The sequence below is a fragment of the Rhipicephalus microplus genome, chromosome X (genome assembly GCF_043290135.1).
Source record: "Rhipicephalus microplus isolate Deutch F79 chromosome X, USDA_Rmic, whole genome shotgun sequence".
Classification (NCBI taxonomy): Eukaryota; Metazoa; Arthropoda; class Arachnida; order Ixodida; family Ixodidae; genus Rhipicephalus; species Rhipicephalus microplus.
This window is the reverse complement of record NC_134710.1, coordinates 380,981,601-381,005,987: the sequence shown is the minus strand read 5'-3', so window position 1 is coordinate 381,005,987 and position 24,387 is coordinate 380,981,601. Positions and strand designations below refer to the sequence as shown.

Sequence of the window (24,387 nt, the reverse complement as noted above, 5' to 3'; positions counted from 1 at the left end):
TCAAATAAATTTTGTAATGAAGTCTTCACCGGGAAGACTTGATTTTGCGAAGCAAAGCGATATGTCACTTAGCGAGAGAAAATCCGCATATATGTTGACAAGCAGAGGTTCATTTCACTTTCAATTTATTCAAAATGCATAAAATGTGACATAGGGCAAAATACCCAAAATCGTTTCAAGGTGAGGAAACACTAAAAACCATTGCACCGTAGCTGTGGCATTGCACGTACGCGTCCGCTTCAGCTACGGCAGGTGCGAGGTTCGATCCCCAGTGCCGGCCCGCCACCCACTGGTAGCTAAACAGGGTACAGGCGGACTTCGAGAGGCTGTGACCCGCCGCCCCAGTGGTGAAGCTTACTCTGCCTGGACACTCCCAACACGCTGCGTGGGGACCCGGTACTAACGACCATTGCGTCTATACTTCACTATGGTTTAATCGTTTCAATGCCGATCTTTGAGAGCATCATCATGTCGAACCACTAGCTTACAATAAAGCAAGAATACTTCAATTGAAGGACAAATACAGAAAACGTTTATTAAAAAAACTGCAGGAAATAGAGTGCTGTAAAAAAATTCCTAGCTTAGGAAAACTCTCACCAAAGCCTGGGCATGAGCAACACAGGCTATTGCAAAAAAGCAACACAAATTCCTAAGTACAATATTACAACGTAAAAAAAAATTATTTTTACAGAACCTAAATACAGTTTGAAAAAAACGTGTTTCATGCAAGCTGACAAAACAACAATGAAAAGCACTTGGCAAGAATCTAAACGAAACCTGCAAGCATCACGGCTAGTTAAACTGACTAAGGAAACACTGACCGGCATTTTTGGTGCCTTGACTTCTCTCTTGTGTACATGTTTAGTCTCTTTTTAACACTTGAGTAATCTAAAAAAACTATTTACAAAGCCAGCACGTGCAGGAAGCACACTACTATTGACAATAATGAGAGTGATGTAAAACTTAGAAACACAAGAAAAGAACATATGATTCTCATATCCATTAATAACGGGTTGATAAAGCAACTTTAAGACGCCACTTTTTGCCTCCATTGGCTTGATATGTTGCGCGCTTACTTGTACATGCAACTTTGCTCTTCTCTCTCGTAAAGAAACGCTGGTGGCACCTTATAAGAAATTGTACAACCTTTGCCGTTATGCTTACATAGCAACAGCCTACCACGGCTTTTGAAGCCCGGTTATCAAACAGAACTCTCTCCACAATCTTCATGTACACATCTGCACAAGCCACTCTAAAAACAGTAAGCTCTTCTACATAGCTGTCCACGATCTGCAGAAGACTGAGCAGTCGGCATGATGGCAGCAGCAGGAAACTTCTTGACTTTGCAGCTACTAGGTCACTTGCTTGCCTAAACGAGCTCTTCAAAGATTCCACGCAGCTAAGGTAGCTTATTGATGAAAGCTTCTTGGCCACATATCTTGCGAGGTAGTTCAAGATGCACTCTTTGGGAGACAGGCTTGAACCAGACGTGTCCTTGAAATTTCCTGGTGGCTCCGTCAGAACATCATGGAATAGAACTGACGGCGTGTCAGCTTGAAACAAACAATGCATGAAGTCATGCTACGGCATTCTTCTCAACAGCTTGAAGGAATGCCTACTTTTGAGATTTCAACACGTTAATTGCCGGCTGGTTATTCATTGACAGCGCTTCAAAAGTAAAATAACGAGCAAATGAGAACACAGGCAACGCCTCTTTTATTTCAATGCCAGTGCAAACGCGCGCTTCTCAATGGAAGCCATCGGTGTACCCTAATTCATGGAGTGGTGGTAATGCGGTGCTATATAATGGGTCGCGCTGCTCGTGTCATACGTGCGTCCGACGGCTTTCTGCCGAAGATGCGATAGACGTGTTTCCATATAAATGTTACACGTTGGTCAAATTCACTCTTTCATGCTGCTTCTTTCTGGCTCGTGCCCCGCCGCGGTGGTCTAGTGGCTAAGGTACTCGGCTGCTGACCCGCAGGTCGCGGGGTCGATTCCCGGCTGCGGCGGCTGCATTTCCGATGGAGGCGGAAATGTTGTAGGCCCGTGTGCTCAGATTTGGGTGCACGTTAAAGAACCCCAGGTGGTCAAAATTTCCGGAGCCCTCCACTACGGCGACTCTCATAATCAAATGGTGGTTTTGGGACGTTAAACCCCACAAATCAAATCAATCAATCTGGCTCGAGACAATGTCGCCGCTGCGTCACGTAGCAGCGCATGCAGAAACGTTGAAGTGACACTTCCTCACTAGTTGTTTGCACAGTGCCACTGACAACAACACGCTATTTCAAAACACAGTATATTTCACAGAGCCAGCGTGACTGCTGATATTGCGAACACGAGGAATGCAAGGCACCGCCCCACGGACCTGTACACAACTGAACAAAAACTTGCTTTATATGATTTCTGTCATGAGGCACTGCATGAGGGGCTACTCCCCCATGGGAAAAGATTCTTGAATCGAAAGACGGTGGAGGGTTGGGTTAAGCGACGCAATAACTGTCTCTCAGACAAGGACACCACAATCACGACACTTGAAGTAGAAGGGGACGAAGGTAGGGGAAAAATTAGAGGTTATTGAGAGGCATGTGTGTTGGCGGGAGGGGGGAGGTAGTATAACAGAGGACTGACAGCTTAACACACACAGACACAGTTATCGAAGTTTTTCGCCGTCAGGTTGAGTCGGCGTGGGCTAGAGATGGTCAGCCAGTTGCGCAACTTCAATGAAGTTGAGGACGGCGCACAGGGCAGAGCGCATATGATGGGCCCATGCTACCGGGCTGCGAATGTCATCCACTGTAGCAAACGACAGTCCCAGCTACCGCAATAACTCGAGATGGAGGTAGATAAAAGCTGCAGCTTGGTAGTTATCACCTACGGAGCAGAAACCTCGAGGCTTAAAAGATGCTTCAGCTTAAATTGATGGTTGCGCATCGAGTGATGGCAAGGATAATGATAGGTGTAACTTTAAGAGACAAGAAGAGAGCATAGTCGGTCAGAGAACAAGTCGGGGTGCAGGATATCATAGTTGAAACCATGAAGAAGAAAAGAACATGGGCCGGGCAAGTAGCGCGTAGGCATTATAACCACTGGTTAATAAGGGTAACTCACTGGATTACCAGAGAAGGAAAGCGGGTGAGGGGGAGATAAAAAGAAGCTTGGAAGATGATATTAGGAAGTTTGCGGGTATAAATTGGTAGTAGCACGCACAGGACGAAGTTGACTGGCGGAACATGGGAGAGGCTATTATCCTTCAGGGGGCGTAGTAAGGCTGATGATGACGACGTTGACTAGCCACTCAAGATAACGTTCAAGCGTTAATCGTAGCCAAAGTCGGATTCCTATAGCGGCCTCTCTGAATCCAAAGATTCTCAGCAGCCTCTACCACGATGCAGGTCTCATCACCTTATTGGTCAATCGCTTCGCAGTCGCTTGCGATTGGGAGCGAAGGGTTATTTAATTTATTCATTTTGGAAGTAGTGGCGAAGTACTGCACCAGAGTGGCCAATTTTAGTCTCATGAAAGAGTGCATTACCGGCAGCAGTCGCCCGTTAGGGTACCCCTTGGTTTTTTTAAGGCAATTACATCATCTCATGGATTTCCGATTTGTTTTTTTTTATCTGACTGAAAATTTTCTGGCAGTGCCATTTCAACTACGGACTTTTCCCCTGCGAGATTGATGCACATCTTCTAAGTAGGGGTTCTGCCGCATTTGCTTAACAATCTTGAAGTCTACATTAACTACGGGTAATTTTTCTACTTTGCCTTCCATGTCGTCTATGGTATCCAAAAATTCTACTTCAAAGAGTATATATATATATATATATATATATATATATATATATATATATATATATATATATATATATATATATATATACGGTAGAAAAAGAGGGTGACAAACGCAGGTGGGCCTGCCTTCGTCGGAGTGAACGGTTACACATGGCACACAGGGCACATATATAAGCCGCTTCTTTGCGTATCACACGGCTAAGTCATTATCAGTAGTTTAAGAAACAAGATTAAATATCACCAAAGGTACGTGGCTATAGTGCATATACAGCTGAAAACGCGTATTATTATACAATAGTGAATTGGCACGTATCAGATACCCTACAACTTGTGTGGAATGAAACAGGTCAGCAAAATAACAGACTGCGCACGCAGTAGCTCACTTGGTCATACGTTCTGCGGGATAATCACAGCCTAAAAACATTCAGTAAGCCTTTAAAAAAGAAAAAGAAGTTTAGAGACATAAACAAAATCACAAAGCAGGCAGAGCAAAATGAATGCGAGTAAAATGGTGAAGCGACAAAGCCCACCTACATTATGTAGGTAATATTTGACAATAGGCCAACATCGTGCGAAGAATATACACTTGACAGTAAATCAAAAAAGCGATTTACTAAGGCAATATGCATGTAAGCGTCCCCGGGCTCTCGTTCATGCCGGCAGATAGTGTTTTGAATTTATGAATTAAAAATGACTCTTTTACGTCGCGTTCATGGTGTGATTTAAAACCCGATTCCAGTATTGTAGCTATCATGTTACTGAATGAATGACCTGCCTTGGTGACATGCCTTGAAATTGGTAAGTTAGGAAGGGCATGCACATGAGCTTTATGATTATTGAAATGGTATCGAAAAGCAGTTTCAGTATGACCTATGTATTGCACATGACAGATTGAGCATTCTAGCAAATATACGACATTTGCAGTATCGCAAGTGAAACTGCCCTTAATATTGAACTTGAAGTTCGTCGCAGTACTGGCTGCCAGTGTTGTTGTGGTCATGTGTGCACACACTTTACAGCGGGGCTTTTTACAAGGACGGCAACCAAGCGTCTGGACGTTATTGCTCTGTCTGGTTTTAGAGGAAGTTAATAAATCTTGCAAATTTTTGTCTCGTCTGTACACAACACGTAGTGGTTCTGGAAACGCTTTTGCAAGGCGTTCGCTCTGCATAAGTATGTTGTGGTAATACTTTGATAATAGCTGTAACGAGCTACGCACTGCACTTCTTAAACAGAAATATCCGCCAAAGTTAGTCGATGACGCAGTAAGGCGTGCCGACGCACAAGACCGTAGAGCACTCTGCATCCCCAGGAAAAATCCTAAAAGTCATTCGCAGGTTAACCTGGTTTTAACCCACAACGCATCGGCACCTAACGTCGCATGTATTTTCCGTAAACACCACAACATACTTATGCAGAGCGAACGCCTTGCAAAAGCATTTCCAGAACCACTACGTGTTGTGTACAGACGAGGCAAAAATTTGCAAGATTTATTAACTTCCTCTAAAACCAGACAGAGCAATAACGACCAGACGCTTGGTTGCCGTCCTTGTAAAAAGCCCCGCTGTAAAGTGTGTTCACACATGACCACAACAGCTCTGGCAGCCAGTACTGCGACGAACTTCAAGTTCAATATTAAGGGCAGTTTCACTTGCGATACTGCAAATGTCGTATATCTGCTAGAATGCTCAATCTGTCATGTACAATACATAGGTCATACTGAAACTGTTTTTCTATACCGTTTCAATAATCATAAAGCTCATATGCATGCGCTTCCTAACTTACCGATTTCAAGGCATGTCACCGAGGCAGCTCATTCATTCAGTAACATGATAGCTAAAATACTGGAATTGGGTTTTAAATCACACCATGAACGTGAAGTAAAAGAGTCATTTTTAATTCATAAATTCAAAACACTATCTGCCGGCATGAACGAGAGCCCGGGTACGCTTACTAGCATATTGCCTTAGTAAATCGCCTTTTTGTTTTACTGACAAGTGTATATTCTTCGCACGATGTTGGCCTATTGTCAAATATTACCTACATAATGTAGGTGGCCTTTGTCGCTTCACCATTTTACTCGCATTCATTTTGCTCTGCCTACTTTGTGATTTCCTTTATATCTCTAAACTTCCTTTTCCTTTTTAAAGGCTTACTGAATGTTTTTAGGCTGTGATTATCCCGCAGAACGTATGACCAAGTGAGCTACTGCGTGCGAAGTCTGTTATTTTGCTTACCTGTTTCATTCCACACAAGTTGTAGGGTATCTCATACGTGCCAATTCACTATTGTATAATGATACGCGTTTTCAGCTGTATATGCACTATAGCCACGTACCTTTGGTGATATATAATCTTGTTTCTTAAACTACTGATAATGACTTAGCCGTGTGATACGCAAAGAAGCGGCTTATATATGTGCCCTGTGTGCCATGTGTAACCATTCACTCCGACGAAGGCAGGCCCACCTGCCGAAACGTTAGTAAAACTAGTGTTTTTTCGTACGTTTGTCGACCTCTTCTTTACCGCATTTTTCACCGGATCCATTAAATTTCACCCCCCATATATATATATATATATATATATATATATATATATATATATATATATATATATATATATATATATATATATATATATATAATCTTTGAAGGAGAATATGAAATAAGAAGAAAGAAAAGTGGGTTCTTCTTATTTACGTTACATTTGTTCTAATAAGTTTACGTGCTACGTGACGCCAGACAGGCTCATAAAATGGTGTTGCACACCCGCCGCTTGGCTACAGATGACGCTGACTGACACTCCCACGTTTAAATTCCCATATAAAGCCAAAAACGTGGGTTTGGGGATGGCCGGTGTGATAGCTCAGTGGTTAGAGTCTCGAAAGCGTTATTCGAAGGTCATGGGTTCGATTCCTGCTCCCGGCTGGTTAATTGTTCTTCATATTTACATTACATTTGTTCTAATAACTTCCCCTATACATTCCTTGGCAATATTGTCTGTTAGATCTCATTATTATTGCGTCAAAACACGGAAAAACGAGCCCTTAGGTTTGCACCTCTTTCCCTTATATATATATATATATATATATATATATATATATATGAGATATAACAGACAGTAATGCCAAGGAATGTACAGGGGAAGTTATTAACATTAATGGAATGTAAATAAGAAGAAAGAAAAGTGGATGAAAAAATTACCAACTGTAAGCAGGAATCGAACCTACGACCTTCGAATTACGCGTTCGATGCTCTAACCACTGAGCTATTACAGCGGCACTCCCTCCATCCACTTTTTTGGGTTTATCTGTGAATTTAGAAGTAGGAGCGACAGTCAGCGCCATCTATAAGCCAAACAACGAGTGTGAAAACACTCTTATGCGCATGTTTGGCGTCACGTAGCACGTGAACTTATTATGAGCGGGCAGCTGAATAATTGTCCCTCTTATACAACCTAAACACACCAAGTCTGCCAGTACGAGACCCTCGTTCAATGAAATAAGGGAAAGAAGTGTATACCTAAGGGCTCGTTTTTCCGTGTTTTTAACACAATAATAATGAGATATAACAGACAGTAATGCCATACTTCTAAATTCACAGATAAACCCAAAAAAGTGGATGGAGGGAGTGCCGCTGTAATAGCTCAGTGGTTAGAGCATCGAACGCGTAATTCGAAGGTCGTAGGTTCGATTCCTGCTTACAGTTGGTAATTTTTTCATCCACTTTTCTTTCTTCTTATTTACATTCCATTAATGTTAATAACTTCCCCTGTACATTCCTTGGCATTACTGTCTGTTATATCTCATTATTATTGTGTTAAAAACACGGAAAAACGAGCCCTTAGGTATACACTTCTTTCCCTTATTTCATTGAACGAGGGTCTCGTACTGGCAGACTTGGTGTGTTTAGGTTGTATAAGAGGGACAATTATTCAGCTGCCCGCTCATAATAAGTTCACTCACGTGCTACGTGACGCCAAACATGCGCATAAGAGTGTTTTCACACTCGTTGTTTGGCTTATAGATGGCGCTGACTGTCGCTCCTACTTCTAAATTCACAGATAAACCCAAAAAAGTGGATGGAGGGAGTGCCGCTGTAATAGCTCAGTGGTTAGAGCATCGAACGCGTAATTCGAAGGTCGTAGGTTCGATTCCTGCTTACAGTTGGTAATTTTTTCATCCACTTTTCTTTCTTCTTATTTACATTCCATTAATGTTAATAACTTCCCCTGTACATTCCTTGGCATTACTGTCTGTTATATCTCATTATTATTGTGTTAAAAACACGGAAAAACGAGCCCTTAGGTATACACTTCTTTCCCTTATTTCATTGAACGAGGGTCTCGTACTGGCAGACTTGGTGTGTTTAGGTTGTATAAGAGGGACAATTATTCAGCTGCCCGCTCATAATAAGTTCACGTGCTACGTGACGCCAAACATGCGCATAAGAGTGTTTTCACACTCGTTGTTTGGCTTATAGATGGCGCTGACTGTCGCTCCTACTTCTAAATTCACAGATAAACCCAAAAAAGTGGATGGAGGGAGTGCCGCTGTAATAGCTCAGTGGTTAGAGCATCGAACGCGTAATTCGAAGGTCGTAGGTTCGATTCCTGCTTACAGTTGGTAATTTTTTCATCCACTTTTCTTTCTTCTTATTTACATTCTATTAATGTTAATAACTTCCCCTGTACATTCCTTGGCATTACTGTCTGTTATATCTCATTATTGTTGTGTTAAAAACACGGAAAAACGAGCGCTTAGGTATACACTTCTTTCCCTTATTTCATTGAACGAGGGTCTCGTACTGGCAGACTTGGTGTGTTTAGGTTGTATAAGAGGGACAATTATTCAGCTGCCCGCTCATAATAAGTTCACGTGCTACGTGACGCCAAACATGCGCATAAGAGTGTTTTCACACTCGTTGTTTGGCTTATAGATGGCGCTGACTGTCGCTCCTACTTCTAAATTCACAGATAAACCCAAAAAAGTGGATGGAGGGAGTGCCGCTGTAATAGCTCAGTGGTTAGAGCATCGAACGCGTAATTCGAAGGTCGTAGGTTCGATTCCTGCTTACAGTTGGTAATTTTTTCATCCACTTTTCTTTCTTCTTATTTACATTCCATTAATGTTAATAACTTCCCCTGTACATTCCTTGGCATTACTGTCTGTTATATCTCATTATTATTGTGTTAAAAACACGGAAAAACGAGCCCTTAGGTATACACTTCTTTCCCTTATTTCATTGAACGAGGGTCTCGTACTGGCAGACTTGGTGTGTTTAGGTTGTATAAGAGGGACAATTATTCAGCTGCCCGCTCATAATAAGTTCACTCACGTGCTACGTGACGCCAAACATGCGCATAAGAGTGTTTTCACACTCGTTGTTTGGCTTATAGATGGCGCTGACTGTCGCTCCTACTTCTAAATTCACAGATAAACCCAAAAAAGTGGATGGAGGGAGTGCCGCTGTAATAGCTCAGTGGTTAGAGCATCGAACGCGTAATTCGAAGGTCGTAGGTTCGATTCCTGCTTACAGTTGGTAATTTTTTCATCCACTTTTCTTTCTTCTTATTTACATTCCATTAATGTTAATAACTTCCCCTGTACATTCCTTGGCATTACTGTCTGTTATATCTCATTATTATTGTGTTAAAAACACGGAAAAACGAGCCCTTAGGTATACACTTCTTTCCCTTATTTCATTGAACGAGGGTCTCGTACTGGCAGACTTGGTGTGTTTAGGTTGTATAAGAGGGACAATTATTCAGCTGCCCGCTCATAATAAGTTCACGTGCTACGTGACGCCAAACATGCGCATAAGAGTGTTTTCACACTCGTTGTTTGGCTTATAGATGGCGCTGACTGTCGCTCCTACTTCTAAATTCACAGATAAACCCAAAAAAGTGGATGGAGGGAGTGCCGCTGTAATAGCTCAGTGGTTAGAGCATCGAACGCGTAATTCGAAGGTCGTAGGTTCGATTCCTGCTTACAGTTGGTAATTTTTTCATCCACTTTTCTTTCTTCTTATTTACATTCTATTAATGTTAATAACTTCCCCTGTACATTCCTTGGCATTACTGTCTGTTATATCTCATTATTGTTGTGTTAAAAACACGGAAAAACGAGCGCTTAGGTATACACTTCTTTCCCTTATTTCATTGAACGAGGGTCTCGTACTGGCAGACTTGGTGTGTTTAGGTTGTATAAGAGGGACAATTATTCAGCTGCCCGCTCATAAAAAGTTCACGTGCTACGTGACGCCAAACATGCGCATAAGAGTGTTTTCACACTCGTTGTTTGGCTTATAGATGGCGCTGACTGTCGCTCCTACTTCTAAATTCACAGATAAACCCAAAAAAGTGGATGGAGGGAGTGCCGCTGTAATAGCTCAGTGGTTAGAGCATCGAACGCGTAATTCGAAGGTCGTAGGTTCGATTCCTGCTTACAGTTGGTAATTTTTTCATCCACTTTTCTTTCTTCTTATTTACATTCCATTAATGTTAATAACTTCCCCTGTACATTCCTTGGCATTACTGTCTGTTATATCTCATTATTATTGTGTTAAAAACACGGAAAAACGAGCCCTTAGGTATACACTTCTTTCCCTTATTTCATTGAACGAGGGTCTCGTACTGGCAGACTTGGTGTGTTTAGGTTGTATAAGAGGGACAATTATTCAGCTGCCCGCTCATAATAAGTTCACGTGCTACGTGACGCCAAACATGCGCATAAGAGTGTTTTCACACTCGTTGTTTGGCTTATAGATGGCGCTGACTGTCGCTCCTACTTCTAAATTCACAGATAAACCCAAAAAAGTGGATGGAGGGAGTGCCGCTGTAATAGCTCAGTGGTTAGAGCATCGAACGCGTAATTCGAAGGTCGTAGGTTCGATTCCTGCTTACAGTTGGTAATTTTTTCATCCACTTTTCTTTCTTCTTATTTACATTCCATTAATGTTAATAACTTCCCCTGTACATTCCTTGGCATTACTGTCTGTTATATCTCATTATTATTGTGTTAAAAACACGGAAAAACGAGCCCTTAGGTATACACTTCTTTCCCTTATTTCATTGAACGAGGGTCTCGTACTGGCAGACTTGGTGTGTTTAGGTTGTATAAGAGGGACAATTATTCAGCTGCCCGCTCATAATAAGTTCACTCACGTGCTACGTGACGCCAAACATGCGCATAAGAGTGTTTTCACACTCGTTGTTTGGCTTATAGATGGCGCTGACTGTCGCTCCTACTTCTAAATTCACAGATAAACCCAAAAAAGTGGATGGAGGGAGTGCCGCTGTAATAGCTCAGTGGTTAGAGCATCGAACGCGTAATTCGAAGGTCGTAGGTTCGATTCCTGCTTACAGTTGGTAATTTTTTCATCCACTTTTCTTTCTTCTTATTTACATTCCATTAATGTTAATAACTTCCCCTGTACATTCCTTGGCATTACTGTCTGTTATATCTCATTATTATTGTGTTAAAAACACGGAAAAACGAGCCCTTAGGTATACACTTCTTTCCCTTATTTCATTGAACGAGGGTCTCGTACTGGCAGACTTGGTGTGTTTAGGTTGTATAAGAGGGACAATTATTCAGCTGCCCGCTCATAATAAGTTCACTCACGTGCTACGTGACGCCAAACATGCGCATAAGAGTGTTTTCACACTCGTTGTTTGGCTTATAGATGGCGCTGACTGTCGCTCCTACTTCTAAATTCACAGATAAACCCAAAAAAGTGGATGGAGGGAGTGCCGCTGTAATAGCTCAGTGGTTAGAGCATCGAACGCGTAATTCGAAGGTCGTAGGTTCGATTCCTGCTTACAGTTGGTAATTTTTTCATCCACTTTTCTTTCTTCTTATTTACATTCCATTAATGTTAATAACTTCCCCTGTACATTCCTTGGCATTACTGTCTGTTATATCTCATTATTATTGTGTTAAAAACACGGAAAAACGAGCCCTTAGGTATACACTTCTTTCCCTTATTTCATTGAACGAGGGTCTCGTACTGGCAGACTTGGTGTGTTTAGGTTGTATAAGAGGGACAATTATTCAGCTGCCCGCTCATAATAAGTTCACGTGCTACGTGACGCCAAACATGCGCATAAGAGTGTTTTCACACTCGTTGTTTGGCTTATAGATGGCGCTGACTGTCGCTCCTACTTCTAAATTCACAGATAAACCCAAAAAAGTGGATGGAGGGAGTGCCGCTGTAATAGCTCAGTGGTTAGAGCATCGAACGCGTAATTCGAAGGTCGTAGGTTCGATTCCTGCTTACAGTTGGTAATTTTTTCATCCACTTTTCTTTCTTCTTATTTACATTCCATTAATGTTAATAACTTCCCCTGTACATTCCTTGGCATTACTGTCTGTTATATCTCATTATTATTGTGTTAAAAACACGGAAAAACGAGCCCTTAGGTATACACTTCTTTCCCTTATTTTATATATATATATATATATATATATATATATATATATATATATTTGAAATAAGATAAAAGAGGCCAGATGGTTTTCGCGCTGCACAACTTGACGCCAAGAACACACAGATAAAGTAGTAGAGGCAACAGACCAGTGATTTAGTAGTTATATACCGTTTATTGAAAGAACAAGTCTTAAAAACATTTTCAAAATAGCAACTGGTAGGATAAATATAAGAGGCATAACAAAAATCAAGAAAGGAAACTGATATGTAGACGTAATGAATGAAAATATGTAGACGTAAATGAATGAGCACTCTTTTTTCGCTTTGTGGCTCAGAGTTTTGATAGAAAAGCATACGCTGGAATGGGTTTTAAGGCATATTAGACAGCATGGTTGTCTTGCTGTACAGATGACTTCTGAGGTGGCCAAGGTGTCCTCAATTTGGCTGATATTCCGCGTAGCTGCCGCCCGTCCTTCGCCGTGTTGAAAGCAGACACTGAGATTACACACTCCTGAGCCACGCTAGGAAGACCTGTGCACAAATGAAAGGATAACAAAAGAATCACGTGGGAACCATTTTCAAGTCAGTGGGTCGTTGATTTTCTGGTAAATTTTACTGAGTTTGTTTAGGTATCCATTCGTATTTTAACTCATTATCATCAGATGTTATGTCGTTTGTTTTATATGTTCATTTCTGACGGGTTAATAAATCATGTGTGGCAATTCAAATTCAATAACGAGAAACAAAGGTAAGCACATAGTATAAGAAAGAAAAGAGTGGAAGTGTCCTCCGTATTCATGGACTGCATATCAAATAAAACATTTTATACAGTAGATACTGAAGCAGCTTCGTCAGACTAGTACATCACGATAGAATTGTCTGAAAATACCTAAACACAGATGAAAATTCTTTGTGCTTTACTCTCTCCTATTTAGAATTTGGGTGAATATCAGATGAATAGAAGAGGTGTAGCACCAGGGAATTACTTGCGCTGTCTAGAGTGACTGCATATCATGCCTTTCAAGAAGACCTGAAGGACACATCAGCAGTAATTTTACCACAAAAGCATTAGCTGAGCCACGTTGTGGCATCGACACCAACTTGATGTGGCAGAACTACAAAGAATAAAATAACCATATTCTCTGTACACCGTCCTGCTGATATAATTAACATGACCCGTTACGGGAATTTCGATTGCTTTTCATTAGGCCTCTGGAAAGTATCAGTGCTGCTGAATCATTCGAGACGCTTTATTTCTAGAAAGCGACACTGGATGGTACCACAAGTGTTGCTGTTACCTGTGGCGTTGTTGTTGTTGCACTATGCTATAAAACGCTACATGACTACGTACAGAAAAACCCCTGTAATAACTTCTAAATTGTGTCACTGATAAGGTGTCTGATCTCGTAAACATGCGTGATGCAGATCGTAAACACAATCTCGTAAGCTTTGGCATACATTTTATATATAGCTGTGCTCAACAAAAATTCATATCAGACTCAGAAGCTCCACTTCACAAGTTTGTACATACTTCGTGAGCATGCACATGGCCGCTTTAAACTGATATTATTATGTACACTATTGATTACACTGATATTAGGACAGAATCTTTAAGTGTCTCATTGAACGCTGACATTAAAAAATGCGATGTGTGGTAAAACATTTACCTTGCCATAGCGACAAAAAAAATCATGGTATGATTTCAAACGAAAAGGAAATATTCCGTGCAACGCATTTTTCCCCAGAACAACGCCACTGCTTGAAACCACGTTGGAAGCACACACTCTAAAGCTTGCATGTTGAAAAGGGCATCATGTCGACAGACATGTAATGTGGCGTGACAGAAGCGTAGAATTACGCCCAGCGTCACATCTAGTTCACAGCGTAGCTACCAACCCGGTCGAAAGAGCCCCTCCACATAAATCATTATTGTCCCCATCGCCATCAACTATAGCCTCAAATAGTGTCATGATAACAAGAGCAGCTCGTCTATGTTGTAGAGCTATTCCATTGACCTCCAAAGATGCCATGATGATGATTATACAGCCACAAGAGAAGGGTTTTGCCTAGTAGACATCTTAGGCAAATCTATGAGGGACCGCGTGAGTTTTTATAACGTGAGTACTATTGTGCTTACTCTTGTCCTTCTGCTTCCTCTTCTTTGTATTATTATTATTACTGACTTTATTACAAATAATATAAATAATAATATTTGGCCTTAGCCACAGAAGTGCTTTCCTGAGTGATGATGCTTGTGGTCGCATTTATTTAAAAGCAGTAGCCGCCAGCATGATACATTTGTTTACGTGGAAAAGAACATGGGTACTCAGAATGCCATTAGTTGCTTCAGGTACAGCGGAACCCACTCAAGGCTGTCAAGAATTAATGACGAAATGTTGAAAAAATCAAATTGTATTCATATCACGGGATCGCATCACGCTACAAAGAGCCGATATGAGTGCCAAACCCCAATCTACAGAGTTATTGGCTGCAACGATCGGCCGGTAAGCAATACTTCGCATCGGGAATAGAGTTGCTGCAGCACTTGCATCGACATTTTGCATGTAAGTTGTTTTGCACTCACGCGTAGTTCTTCAGATGCTACAATCAGCTACTTATATCAAATTTGTCAGCTGTTTTTCATTGAGTTTCATGCTGTGCCGACATCATTCAGCGATCGAGGTCGGTTGTGCTAAGGCGTTTTTTTTCGTATACCTTCATCCTCATCATCATCAGCAGCCTGACTACAACCACTGCCGGACAAAGGCCTCTGCCATGATCAAGCAATCAACCCCGTTGTGTGCTTTCTGCTGCCCCATTATACCTGCAAACTTTTTAATATCATCGGCCCATCTAACCATGTCTCCCCTTCGTGCGCTTGCCTTGCCTGCGAATCCAGTGAGTTACCCTTAATGATCCACGGTTATCCTGCTTACGTGTTATGTTCCCGGCTCATGTTCATTTCTTCGCCTTGATTTAAAACTAGGATATTCTTAACCCAAGTTTGTTCCCTGACCCACTCTGCTCTCTTGTCTCTGAAGGTTACACCTAACATTTTCCATTCGATCACTACCTCTGTCGGGATCTAAATTTAAGCTGTACCCTTATTGTGAGCTTCCCGATTTCTGCTTCGTATGTAAGTACCGGCAAGGTTCAGCTGTTATATACTTTTGCTCTTGAAGGATAGTGGAATATTACCATTCATGATTTGAAAATGCTTGCGGAATGTGATCTACCTTTTTCTTATTCTTCTAGCTATTTTACTCTCATGGATCGGCTCCGTGGTTGCTACCTGCCTTAAGTCGATATATCACAACTTCCAGCGTCTCTCCACCTCACGCTAAGTACTGTTTTCTGCCGGGACTGTCGCACATTACTTTAGTTTTGTGCAGAATACTTTTCGAACTCACCATTCTACTTTCCGTGTACAGTTCAGTATTCATGAGCCGTAATTCGTCCGATGTCATCAGGGAGTTGCAGGTTACAAAGATACCCTTCGTTAACACCTGTTTCTCACTCTTTCCAATCTAGGGCACTGAAAACGTCGTGTAACCACGCGGTGAATAGCATTGAAGAGATTGTGTGTCCCTGCCCTGAAGTTTTCTTTGTTGAGATTCTGTCCCTTTCCTTATGGAGAACTATGGTGGCTGTGGATCTACTGTAGACTTCTTCTATAGTACGTTAACAAGTATGTTCAGTTATCGCCCCTGCCTTCCTTTCCCTCCTGTTTTCTCTTCTTCCAGTATGTAGGGATCACCAATGCCCCGGTCCCGTATTGCCTGCAATACTGCAGTGTCTCCGCTGAGCGAAACTCCGTCTCGTAATCTATGAAAGCTAGGTACAGAGATTGGTTGCATTTCGCGTATTTCTTCACTACCTGATTGATAGTATTGACGAGTGTGTACTGGTGGACCAAAACGACAATAAGGGGATTTGGCGGGCACCAGGTAGTGGAGCTCTGGCTGATTGAAGATAAAGGCCATCTTGCTGTTCGGCTGCTGAGAGTCGCTGTGTCAACGTTTATCTGCGTTTGGTTCACGCTGTACCGCGACACTGGTGGAGGTGCTGGGACGCAACCCTACCTAATGCTCCATACTCCCACTGGGAGCCGTTCATCTAGCTCGGACGCATTGTCACCCATTGCGACTCCCGTGCACCGGTTCAGTCGGCGGCTGATAGGCCTCGCTCCAGAGTTCACGCCTTCCACGGAACCTCGCAAGAGCCGATTACCTCTCCAAATGGCCAACGCCAGTCCGCAATATGGTTGGTTGTGGAGTAGCCTGTATAAAATCCTGCTTTTCCTTTTATTGATTTAGCTCTAGTGTCGCCTTAATTCTAACCTTCTACTTCTGGCCTACGAGTTCACATTATTGCAGGAGAACTTCACCTAAAGAATAATGAAAAAAGCAAAAAAATTTTTTTCATGATAATGTGTAAATGCTTCAATGTGAAGCTTAGTACTCCTAATATATTACATTGTCGCTCCAAAAATGGCAAGACGACGCAGACGAGGGCGTGCGTAGCCAACGTCAATAAAGGCCCGTTGCGGAATATCCGCTGCCGGATATGTCGTGAACTCTTGAATGAAATCCAACTTTGTGGAGTTGTAGTTCTGTGTGCAGTGTTATGTTGACAAAGTTCTTAGAGACTGAGAAGTGCACTTTGCCTCCCATACCAAGCAAGCAACAACTCGCGGACTCTTCGGGTGTGTGTTGCCAACAAAGGGCATCGTGCAGTTTACGCTACACTTCGGAAGGAATCATAATATATGAACCATGCCATGTAAGTGAGGCATCAGTTCTTTCACACAAGATCTCCATGATCTCTTCAAGAGTATTCAAACTGGTGGTGCTTGGTTTAAACGCTGCGTTATAGAGCTTACAAACTATGCCTGATGCAAACTGCAAAAATAAAGATACAACTATACATTAAAATTATTAGCAAAGGCCCTGCAAACATGAACACCCCCGACATGAAAGAACACTGAGTATTTAACAAATTATTGCATCCTTAGACGTGGATCACAACTAGTATATGCCTCAAATGAAAGCTAGGATTTGAGAATCTAAAACAACCACAGGCTACCTGAGGCACGTTTTGGGCGTCCACAATTATTCTTACATATTTGTTTTACAGTAAGCATGGTTTTCACTCGTGAGAAGGAGTATGAATTGTGGTGTGATGACTTCAAATGTGCCTAAGAAGGAGAAGTACGTAATGTTGTTTTGACCCTCACCTATTTTTGATAAGATCATTTCCTACGCTGCTGTGTTATTTTTAAATACTACTGAAGTTACCCAGCACAAAGCTGTTAAGTAGAAACGTCGTAGCCCCAGGTGGTAACCTCCTGCATCATCATGCAAATGCCAAGATAAGCTTCGTGGAAAGCAAAATGAAACTGGCAGTATACTACTCCTATGTGTGGTTGTTTTACGTGCTTTCAATCTTAGCATTGCTCATTTCAGTTTTGAGCCTTGCATATAACATAGGAAAAAAATAGTCAAAAACATCAAGTCTTCATATTTCTGCATATGTCACTTGCGGCTTTCCTAAACTTTAAAATGAGCGTATCAGGAGCTAATTAGAGAAAAAAAGAAAATAGCGCTGCCTACCAGGTATGAAAATAAATGAGTCATCAGTGGTCGCAGCCATCTGGTGGCCCAGATCACAATGCCATGAAACAATGTAGCCGGTCAGTGGCCCTCTTGGTTCATTCGGCGCCTTCCACTCGACATAAGCTGAATCATCTTCTGTTACGTTCAGTCTCAGGCTTGTAGGCTCACTCGGATCTGGAAAAGAGGCGCACGAAAAAAATCACAACCACGTATCACACATGCGCATCAACGCGATTAAATAATTGTGCACTTAAACTAGACTTTTCGGTCACTCGAGAAGACGCTCTTGCTACGTTTTTACTACAGCCCACTTTGTGTGATAAATTGAGAAGACCAGGCCCTACAGTGCAATTTATTGCAGCGAAAATTGGTATGAAATCACGAGAGCAGCAGACTTTGGTGGCGTAGTTGTCCACTACCACAGCTTTCACTACCGCCGGTGTCTACAGCCGCTATCACGCAAACCACGTAAATACGAAACGATACTATCAAACGCTACGATCGGATAGTATTTCAACCATGGCGGAACCTTTGAGTATTCTGCTACCTAGCCATGCCGATGCTTCGGAAGTCTTCGTGAAAAAACACTACACAGGTGTCAAGTCGGACTAGGAATTACGTAAACACATGCAATATAGCGTGGTAGAAGGGTGAAATAACTATCAGGTGCCACACAATGCTTATTATGTAACGAGTGGATCATCTAGTTCTTGCAACCTCTTACAAAAGACTGATAAAATCTAAGGCACATTTCTTCATCGTCATGCGCCATGGAATCATCAAGATGCCCGTGATGCTGACAGATCTGTGGAACGTACTTCGCTTCTCTGAAGAAAGACAAATTATGACATAGTGGGTGCTTTCCATATTTAAAAAAAGTTATGGAGACTCATAACGTAATGAGTAAAAAGTGTACTGGTGTTAGTTATCACAAGATAGTAATGGGCTGTCTAAAAGCTGCTCTTCCAGCTTTCACTGAGACATAGCTGCATGTTCTGTGCAGGCCTGGTGTTTTTGTTTACTCATACGTAAAACATTTATGGGGCATAATTTAATTACCATCGTATGAAACCTATTGAGGGCGAAATTGTCGGTTGTATCCAATTCTTACATTATATATTAAGTATGGGCTCCCTAATGTACAGGGTTTTCGAAAGAAAAAAAAATGAGACAAATGTGTCCTAAAGACCACTCAGACTGCCGTTTCAGAAAAAAAAAGGGCTTTTATTCTTTTATGACGACTTCCTACTGCCTTACAACCAATAAAGAAGAGAGCCTACAAACACCGACTCTCAACAAACAAACAGTAACAAAGAGGTCCGATAAAGTTCTATTGTACAGTGTCCATTTTTATGAAACGGAACACAGGATTGCGTGGCCCGCGTGCTCCGGCTACTGGTGGTAGTGAATTCAAGTGTGAATGAGAGCAACCACAGTCTCTTTTTGCGTCATCTTGCGGCGAGAAAAAGAAGGAGTCCTTGAAGATATAGAACCACTGGCAAAATTGCAGCTCCCTCGCCTTTCAATGTGATTACGCAAGAGCCCGGTAATTGGCTTGAAGGGTGAGGGGGTTGCATTCTTGCCAGTGGTTCCATACGAACAATGATTGCTTGTTTTGTTCGCCACGAGATGACGCGAAAAGAGGCTATGGTTGATCTTTCTCTCATTTCAACGTGCTACCACCACCAGCCGAAGCATGCAGGCCACGTGTTCTCTGGCTCTCTTTCAAAAAACTTTGCACTGTACGGCCGCCAGCAGTTTAACTCGAACGCTCCGATGCATGGCCACGGCTCGCTTGAACTGAGGTCCGCGCCACCAAGCGTTAAACATGATATGTTTGCTGCAGTTGAGAACAGATCTACCACACATCGGTTGCACAAGTAAAATTCTGTTTCCAGTCTGCCTGACCGATGGGTCGAATACACTCACTTCGCATCCCGTTTTCGCCACTTTTCGCTTGTGGCTACGTTATCGCGCGCACCCATGGCACACATTGTTGTATACTTTTCTCGACAATGAATCATTGCGTGCTATAGCATAACGCACCTTGCGAGTTTGAATTCGAAACAGGGAATCACATATCTGAAAATCAAAGAAAATACATGGTCCGGACGTTTATAAAAGTTGTACAATAAATAAATCTGAAATGCGGTGGCGATGTTTATAATCTGATTCAGTAATTATCAGACAACGTGAATGGAACTGTTCTCGCAATTTTGAGTGTGCCTTCCTTCTCGGTTCACGCTACACAGAAGATTTAATCTTACAGCGCAGCCCCACCGCGGTGGTCTAGTGGCTAAAGTACTCGGCTGCTGACCCGCAGGTCACTGAATCAAATCCCGGCTGCGGCGGCTGCATTTCCGATGGAGGCGGAAATGTTGTAGGCCCGTGTGCCCAGATTTGGGTGCATGTTCAAGAACCCCAGGTGGTCGAAATTTTCTGAGCCCTCCACTACGGCGTCTCTCATAATCATATGGTGGTTTTGGGACGTTAAACCCCACAAATCAATCAATCAGTTCTACTCACGATGTCTGAAAGTTATTGAACCAGAACATGAACTACGTCATTGAATTTCAGACTTATTCTGCAACTTCTACAAAGGCCTTGAACGTGCGTTTGCTTTGCTTTTTATACATGTAATTTTCTTTGGACCGCAGCAGCTGTGAATTCTAACACGAAAAGTGCGTAACCTGTCGCACGCAATGGTTCATTGTCGAAATAAGTATACGACAACGAACGCCATGGGCGCTTGGTAACGTAGCCGCAAGCGAAACGTGGCGAAAACGGGATGCGAAGTGCATTCAACCCGTCTGTCAGGCATACTGGAAACAGAAACTTACTAGTGAAACTGACGCACGCTGCATCTAACCTTAACTGCAGCAGCAATATCATTTTCAGCGCTTGGTGGCGATGAACACAGTTCAAGCGAGAAGAGGCAACACGTCGGGGCGTTCGAGTTAAATGTGCTGACGGCTGTACGTCCACTGGCTAACGGCTCTCGGGCAGCAGATGTGGATACTGGGCATGCCTGCACAAGCTTAAATTTTGTTCATCGAGGAAGCTCAGCTGCATTTTTCACGAGAAGAGCAGAATGAAAATTTGATGCGGCAATCAGCTGAAAACAATATTACACTGGCAACGCGTTCATAAATATCTCGCTCAATAATTCACGAATTTGTATTGCACTAGTTTTTGTGAGACCTGTATGGCCACAACAAATAAAACCACTATTATAGCCCATAGAAGAACTTGTGAGTATGAAATAAACTTTTTAAGCTTGCCTTTTATGCGGAATCAGGTGGAGAGTGCCCCAAACTCACATAAAAGAAGAATGCAATGAGTGCAAGTGGCGTCGTTTGCTTAGAACGCGTGTTTGTGCTGTCGCCTTGCGAATACCATTGAAAAAACTAACTAAACCATTTTCTAGAAGATCCACGCAGTTGCAATAAATGTCTGAAAGCAATCGATTGAGTGGTTTTAATTTAAAAAATTGAAATTTGCAAAAAAGAAAGTAGGAGACATGGATTCTACTGCTCGACTTAGCGTTAACGCAAAGTTCGGGGGTCAATTTTTTTCCCATATAACATGCAAACATAAGCAATGCTTTATGCCAGCAAAGTTCAGCTTAGTGCTTGATCTTAACCTGGGTACGCTGGTGATAGGATGTAATGACTCCTAGTGAGCCCAATCTTTTATAAGGGCATAGTATACGATTCAACACAGCCATAATGTAATTATCAGCACTCGTAATGGACTCGACAACTAGAACGTGTGAATTTTAGTTATTATAGCACCAATGCCACACACTCTAGACTTCTTTGGGCCTTCATGGCTACTGACAATGTGTGCTACCAAACAGATCAATTGAAGGGCCTGAAGTAGTGTGTATAAGAAACGTTTCAGCAGCTTCAACTTTTAGTATTGGTTTGAAATACGAGCACAGTACGTAGACATCGACCGCTATGACGTGCCTAACACGAACAAAGGACAGATTACGGGATTAGTGTGCAACTTTCGCAACAGCAACGATGGTCTTCTGGCCCAACATCTCGGTTGATGCGGCTGTGAAGTTCAATTTGACAGCACAGTTGTGATGAATAAACACAAAGCTGAGCGCTCAACGGTTATCTACGAAGCTGCTAATGTAGCACGTAATAACTTGACTTGTGTAAGCAAATCTTCAATGGCCCTGTACAATAAGGAGCTTGCGTTTTTGGACAGTGGCAGATACCATATAAGCGTTAAAAATTGCTTAAAGGCAAAGTGGTCATTAGTAAGTTCGAGCTTAATACATTATATGTTTTGGTTATGCCATGTTACGTTTCCGGTGTGGTATTATTGTAAGTCATTACGAGTAGTTTCATCTGTCAGTATATATGAATTTCACAGCTCTCCCAATAAACTTTCAGTTGGTAGTAAGTGCTTGTCCGTGTCTGAGCTGTCCCTGTCTACATATCAGGTTCATATTTCAAATTGTCATGAATTACCAACTCGCCTAATCAAGCATTTCAACTTACCGTAAGCTTCAAATCAAACAAAACGGCTATTATTATTGGTGCATTGATAATAACAACTCACTTGAAATGTCAGTGGTGATTACCACTGTGCTATTGTCACCACATCCTAGGTTATTGCAGCCTTTCGCAGATAGGAAGTAAGTCGTGTATGGTTTGAGCTCTGGGATTCTCACAAACCCTTCCTTATAAGAGGAGTTCCAGCCGTGCATGACGACCACGTCACACTCCGTCGAGTTGTCACAGTTCACCCAGCTGTTATAGTTGGTCGTGACCTGAGCAAACAAGTAAGATCAAACGCAGTGCAGTGAGGGGTCCATGTGAAATTATTGCTGCGTAAAACGCATTTCCCCATAAAAACAGATTGCGTTAGCTGGAAGATGTTTTACGCAGTAGCGTTGAAGCCGCAACGTGTGTTAATAAATCACCACATCAAACTCAAGTTTCTGTTTTTTCTAAATTCAGTATTTGGTATCAGCCACATGGGCAAGCAGGAACTTCTCTTGAGTTGGTCCGTTCCAACTTATCTTCCTAATATCAAAGAAATAATATGGCATCAGTACCATTACATGTATTGCGAAAATGCGGTGGTCAATTGCGCTATTAACAGGTATACTTATGTTTCGAAGGATTACAATCAATGAACATGAAGGGCACTAGAACTAGATGTGTCCAAAGAGCACTAAACAAGAAATATTTTTCATACCACTGTCTCCGAGACACTGCCTACTCACCAGTCGGATAGTTAAGAACGTTGTTTTATGTACATATTTTGTGGCTGGGAAGGTATTATTAACAATTGTTGGTAAACAAGCCATTTCATTCTAGAACTTCCCAGACATAGTTACTTATACCACCCGAAGAAAAATCGGGAGCAGTCTTCTCCACAGTTCAATTATTTATTTGTTTGTTTTCGTTGAAGCTAGAACGCTATAAACGGAACTACATGCTGCACAGACCTAAAAATGACGAAACTATTGTAATATTATAGTCACACAAGAGACTTCGTCATAAGCCGCCATCTTCGCAAAATATTTCTCGTGAAATAAAGCAAAGGAAATGCAAGCTGCTTCTAAATACAGCCTGGATGAGTATTTACGCCTTAAAAGATGTCATGTAAAATATTATGAAACAAAGCAAATGAGCAGCCAACCTCGACATGAGTAACCGTGCTGTTCAGAAACACCCATGACACCACCGCTACGTCTGGTGCAGTTTGAAATCCCTTCGTGGACAGTGTAGGGGCCAAAGGAACTGTTAAAAACGAAAAAAAAAAACAACAAAATCATGTGAGCGAGTTTTCTTTTGAATAATTGCATAAATGCGAGAGAATTAGGTAAAGCAAACACTCCAAATATTGTATATGTTAGTAGACTACCAGTTACTACTGGTAAAAACACGGACAACTCAAATGCCTTTATACTACGAACGACACACCATAACATATGTAGCGATTTCCCAGAGTGTATGTGGACAACCACAAATTATGAAAACATAACCACATTGAAATAGTAGTAGTTATTGTTGTATTTATGCAAATGCATTTCGCTGCAGAAACAAACCACTTTTATTTGTTTTACAATGTTCATTATAATGATACTGTTTAGCCACATTCATGCGTTCTATTACAAGTGTCACTGTCATTTCTCTCTTATCTGAAGAATAAAGTGTATGTTGCACTTATACCCACCATAAATGCGCATGCAGTCTTGCACTAGCGCTGGTTGCGAGAGCATTTGCTACTCTTGAACAAGAGCCGTACAAAGTTACCGACGCTCATGCCTGCTCGAGTAACACAATCATAATCACAGAATTCACAACTCATAGAGACAAATCAGAAATACATCCCGCACATGCGATTGCTTCAGAGGTTTGGGTCCACATTCGCAATACTACGATCTCGAGCAGCGAGTGGCGTAGCCAAATCATTCGCCTTTCGTGAAAAGCGGCCACTTGCGACCATTCAGGACCAGCTTGGACGCGAGATAGTAACTATACCTGCATGCTTAAATGAGTCCTGACTTGTCTCTACTTC

At 42.0% G+C, this 24,387-nt stretch overlaps 1 protein-coding gene and 11 non-coding genes across 13 annotated transcripts in view; 11 read left to right on the top strand and 1 right to left on the bottom strand.

Moving 5' to 3' along the window:
* The first annotated feature begins 7,428 nt into the window (after nt 1-7,428).
* TRNAT-CGU (transfer RNA threonine (anticodon CGU)) lies at nt 7,429-7,501 on the top strand. Its single transcript has one exon. It is a non-coding gene; the product is annotated as a tRNA-Thr (tRNA).
* Nucleotides 7,502-7,888: 387 nt separating this feature from the next.
* Nucleotides 7,889-7,961, top strand: TRNAT-CGU (transfer RNA threonine (anticodon CGU)). Its single transcript has one exon. It is a non-coding gene; the product is annotated as a tRNA-Thr (tRNA).
* A 383-nt stretch (nt 7,962-8,344) lies between these two features.
* TRNAT-CGU (transfer RNA threonine (anticodon CGU)) lies at nt 8,345-8,417 on the top strand. Its single transcript has one exon. It is a non-coding gene; the product is annotated as a tRNA-Thr (tRNA).
* A 383-nt stretch (nt 8,418-8,800) lies between these two features.
* On the top strand, nt 8,801-8,873 carry TRNAT-CGU (transfer RNA threonine (anticodon CGU)). Its single transcript has one exon. It is a non-coding gene; the product is annotated as a tRNA-Thr (tRNA).
* A 387-nt stretch (nt 8,874-9,260) lies between these two features.
* TRNAT-CGU (transfer RNA threonine (anticodon CGU)) lies at nt 9,261-9,333 on the top strand. Its single transcript has one exon. It is a non-coding gene; the product is annotated as a tRNA-Thr (tRNA).
* A 383-nt stretch (nt 9,334-9,716) lies between these two features.
* TRNAT-CGU (transfer RNA threonine (anticodon CGU)) lies at nt 9,717-9,789 on the top strand. The gene has a single exon. It is a non-coding gene; the product is annotated as a tRNA-Thr (tRNA).
* Nucleotides 9,790-10,172: 383 nt separating this feature from the next.
* Nucleotides 10,173-10,245, top strand: TRNAT-CGU (transfer RNA threonine (anticodon CGU)). Its single transcript has one exon. It is a non-coding gene; the product is annotated as a tRNA-Thr (tRNA).
* A 383-nt stretch (nt 10,246-10,628) lies between these two features.
* On the top strand, nt 10,629-10,701 carry TRNAT-CGU (transfer RNA threonine (anticodon CGU)). Its single transcript has one exon. It is a non-coding gene; the product is annotated as a tRNA-Thr (tRNA).
* Nucleotides 10,702-11,088: 387 nt separating this feature from the next.
* TRNAT-CGU (transfer RNA threonine (anticodon CGU)) lies at nt 11,089-11,161 on the top strand. The gene has a single exon. It is a non-coding gene; the product is annotated as a tRNA-Thr (tRNA).
* A 387-nt stretch (nt 11,162-11,548) lies between these two features.
* TRNAT-CGU (transfer RNA threonine (anticodon CGU)) lies at nt 11,549-11,621 on the top strand. Its single transcript has one exon. It is a non-coding gene; the product is annotated as a tRNA-Thr (tRNA).
* A 383-nt stretch (nt 11,622-12,004) lies between these two features.
* On the top strand, nt 12,005-12,077 carry TRNAT-CGU (transfer RNA threonine (anticodon CGU)). Its single transcript has one exon. It is a non-coding gene; the product is annotated as a tRNA-Thr (tRNA).
* Nucleotides 12,078-12,376: 299 nt separating this feature from the next.
* The window catches only part of LOC119161042 (fibronectin), a 54,337-nt gene continuing 42,326 nt past the window's right edge, over nt 12,377-24,387 (bottom strand). For both annotated transcript variants that reach the window (XM_037413364.2, XM_075880050.1), the window contains exons 9-12: nt 23,506-23,606; nt 22,417-22,627; nt 17,836-18,012; nt 12,377-12,754 (exon numbers count right to left, since the gene is read on the bottom strand). In XM_037413364.2, the coding sequence (XP_037269261.2) occupies nt 12,603-12,754; nt 17,836-18,012; nt 22,417-22,627; nt 23,506-23,606 (641 nt within the window). In that variant the 3' untranslated portion in view covers nt 12,377-12,602. The remainder of the gene's footprint in view (nt 12,755-17,835; nt 18,013-22,416; nt 22,628-23,505; nt 23,607-24,387) is intronic.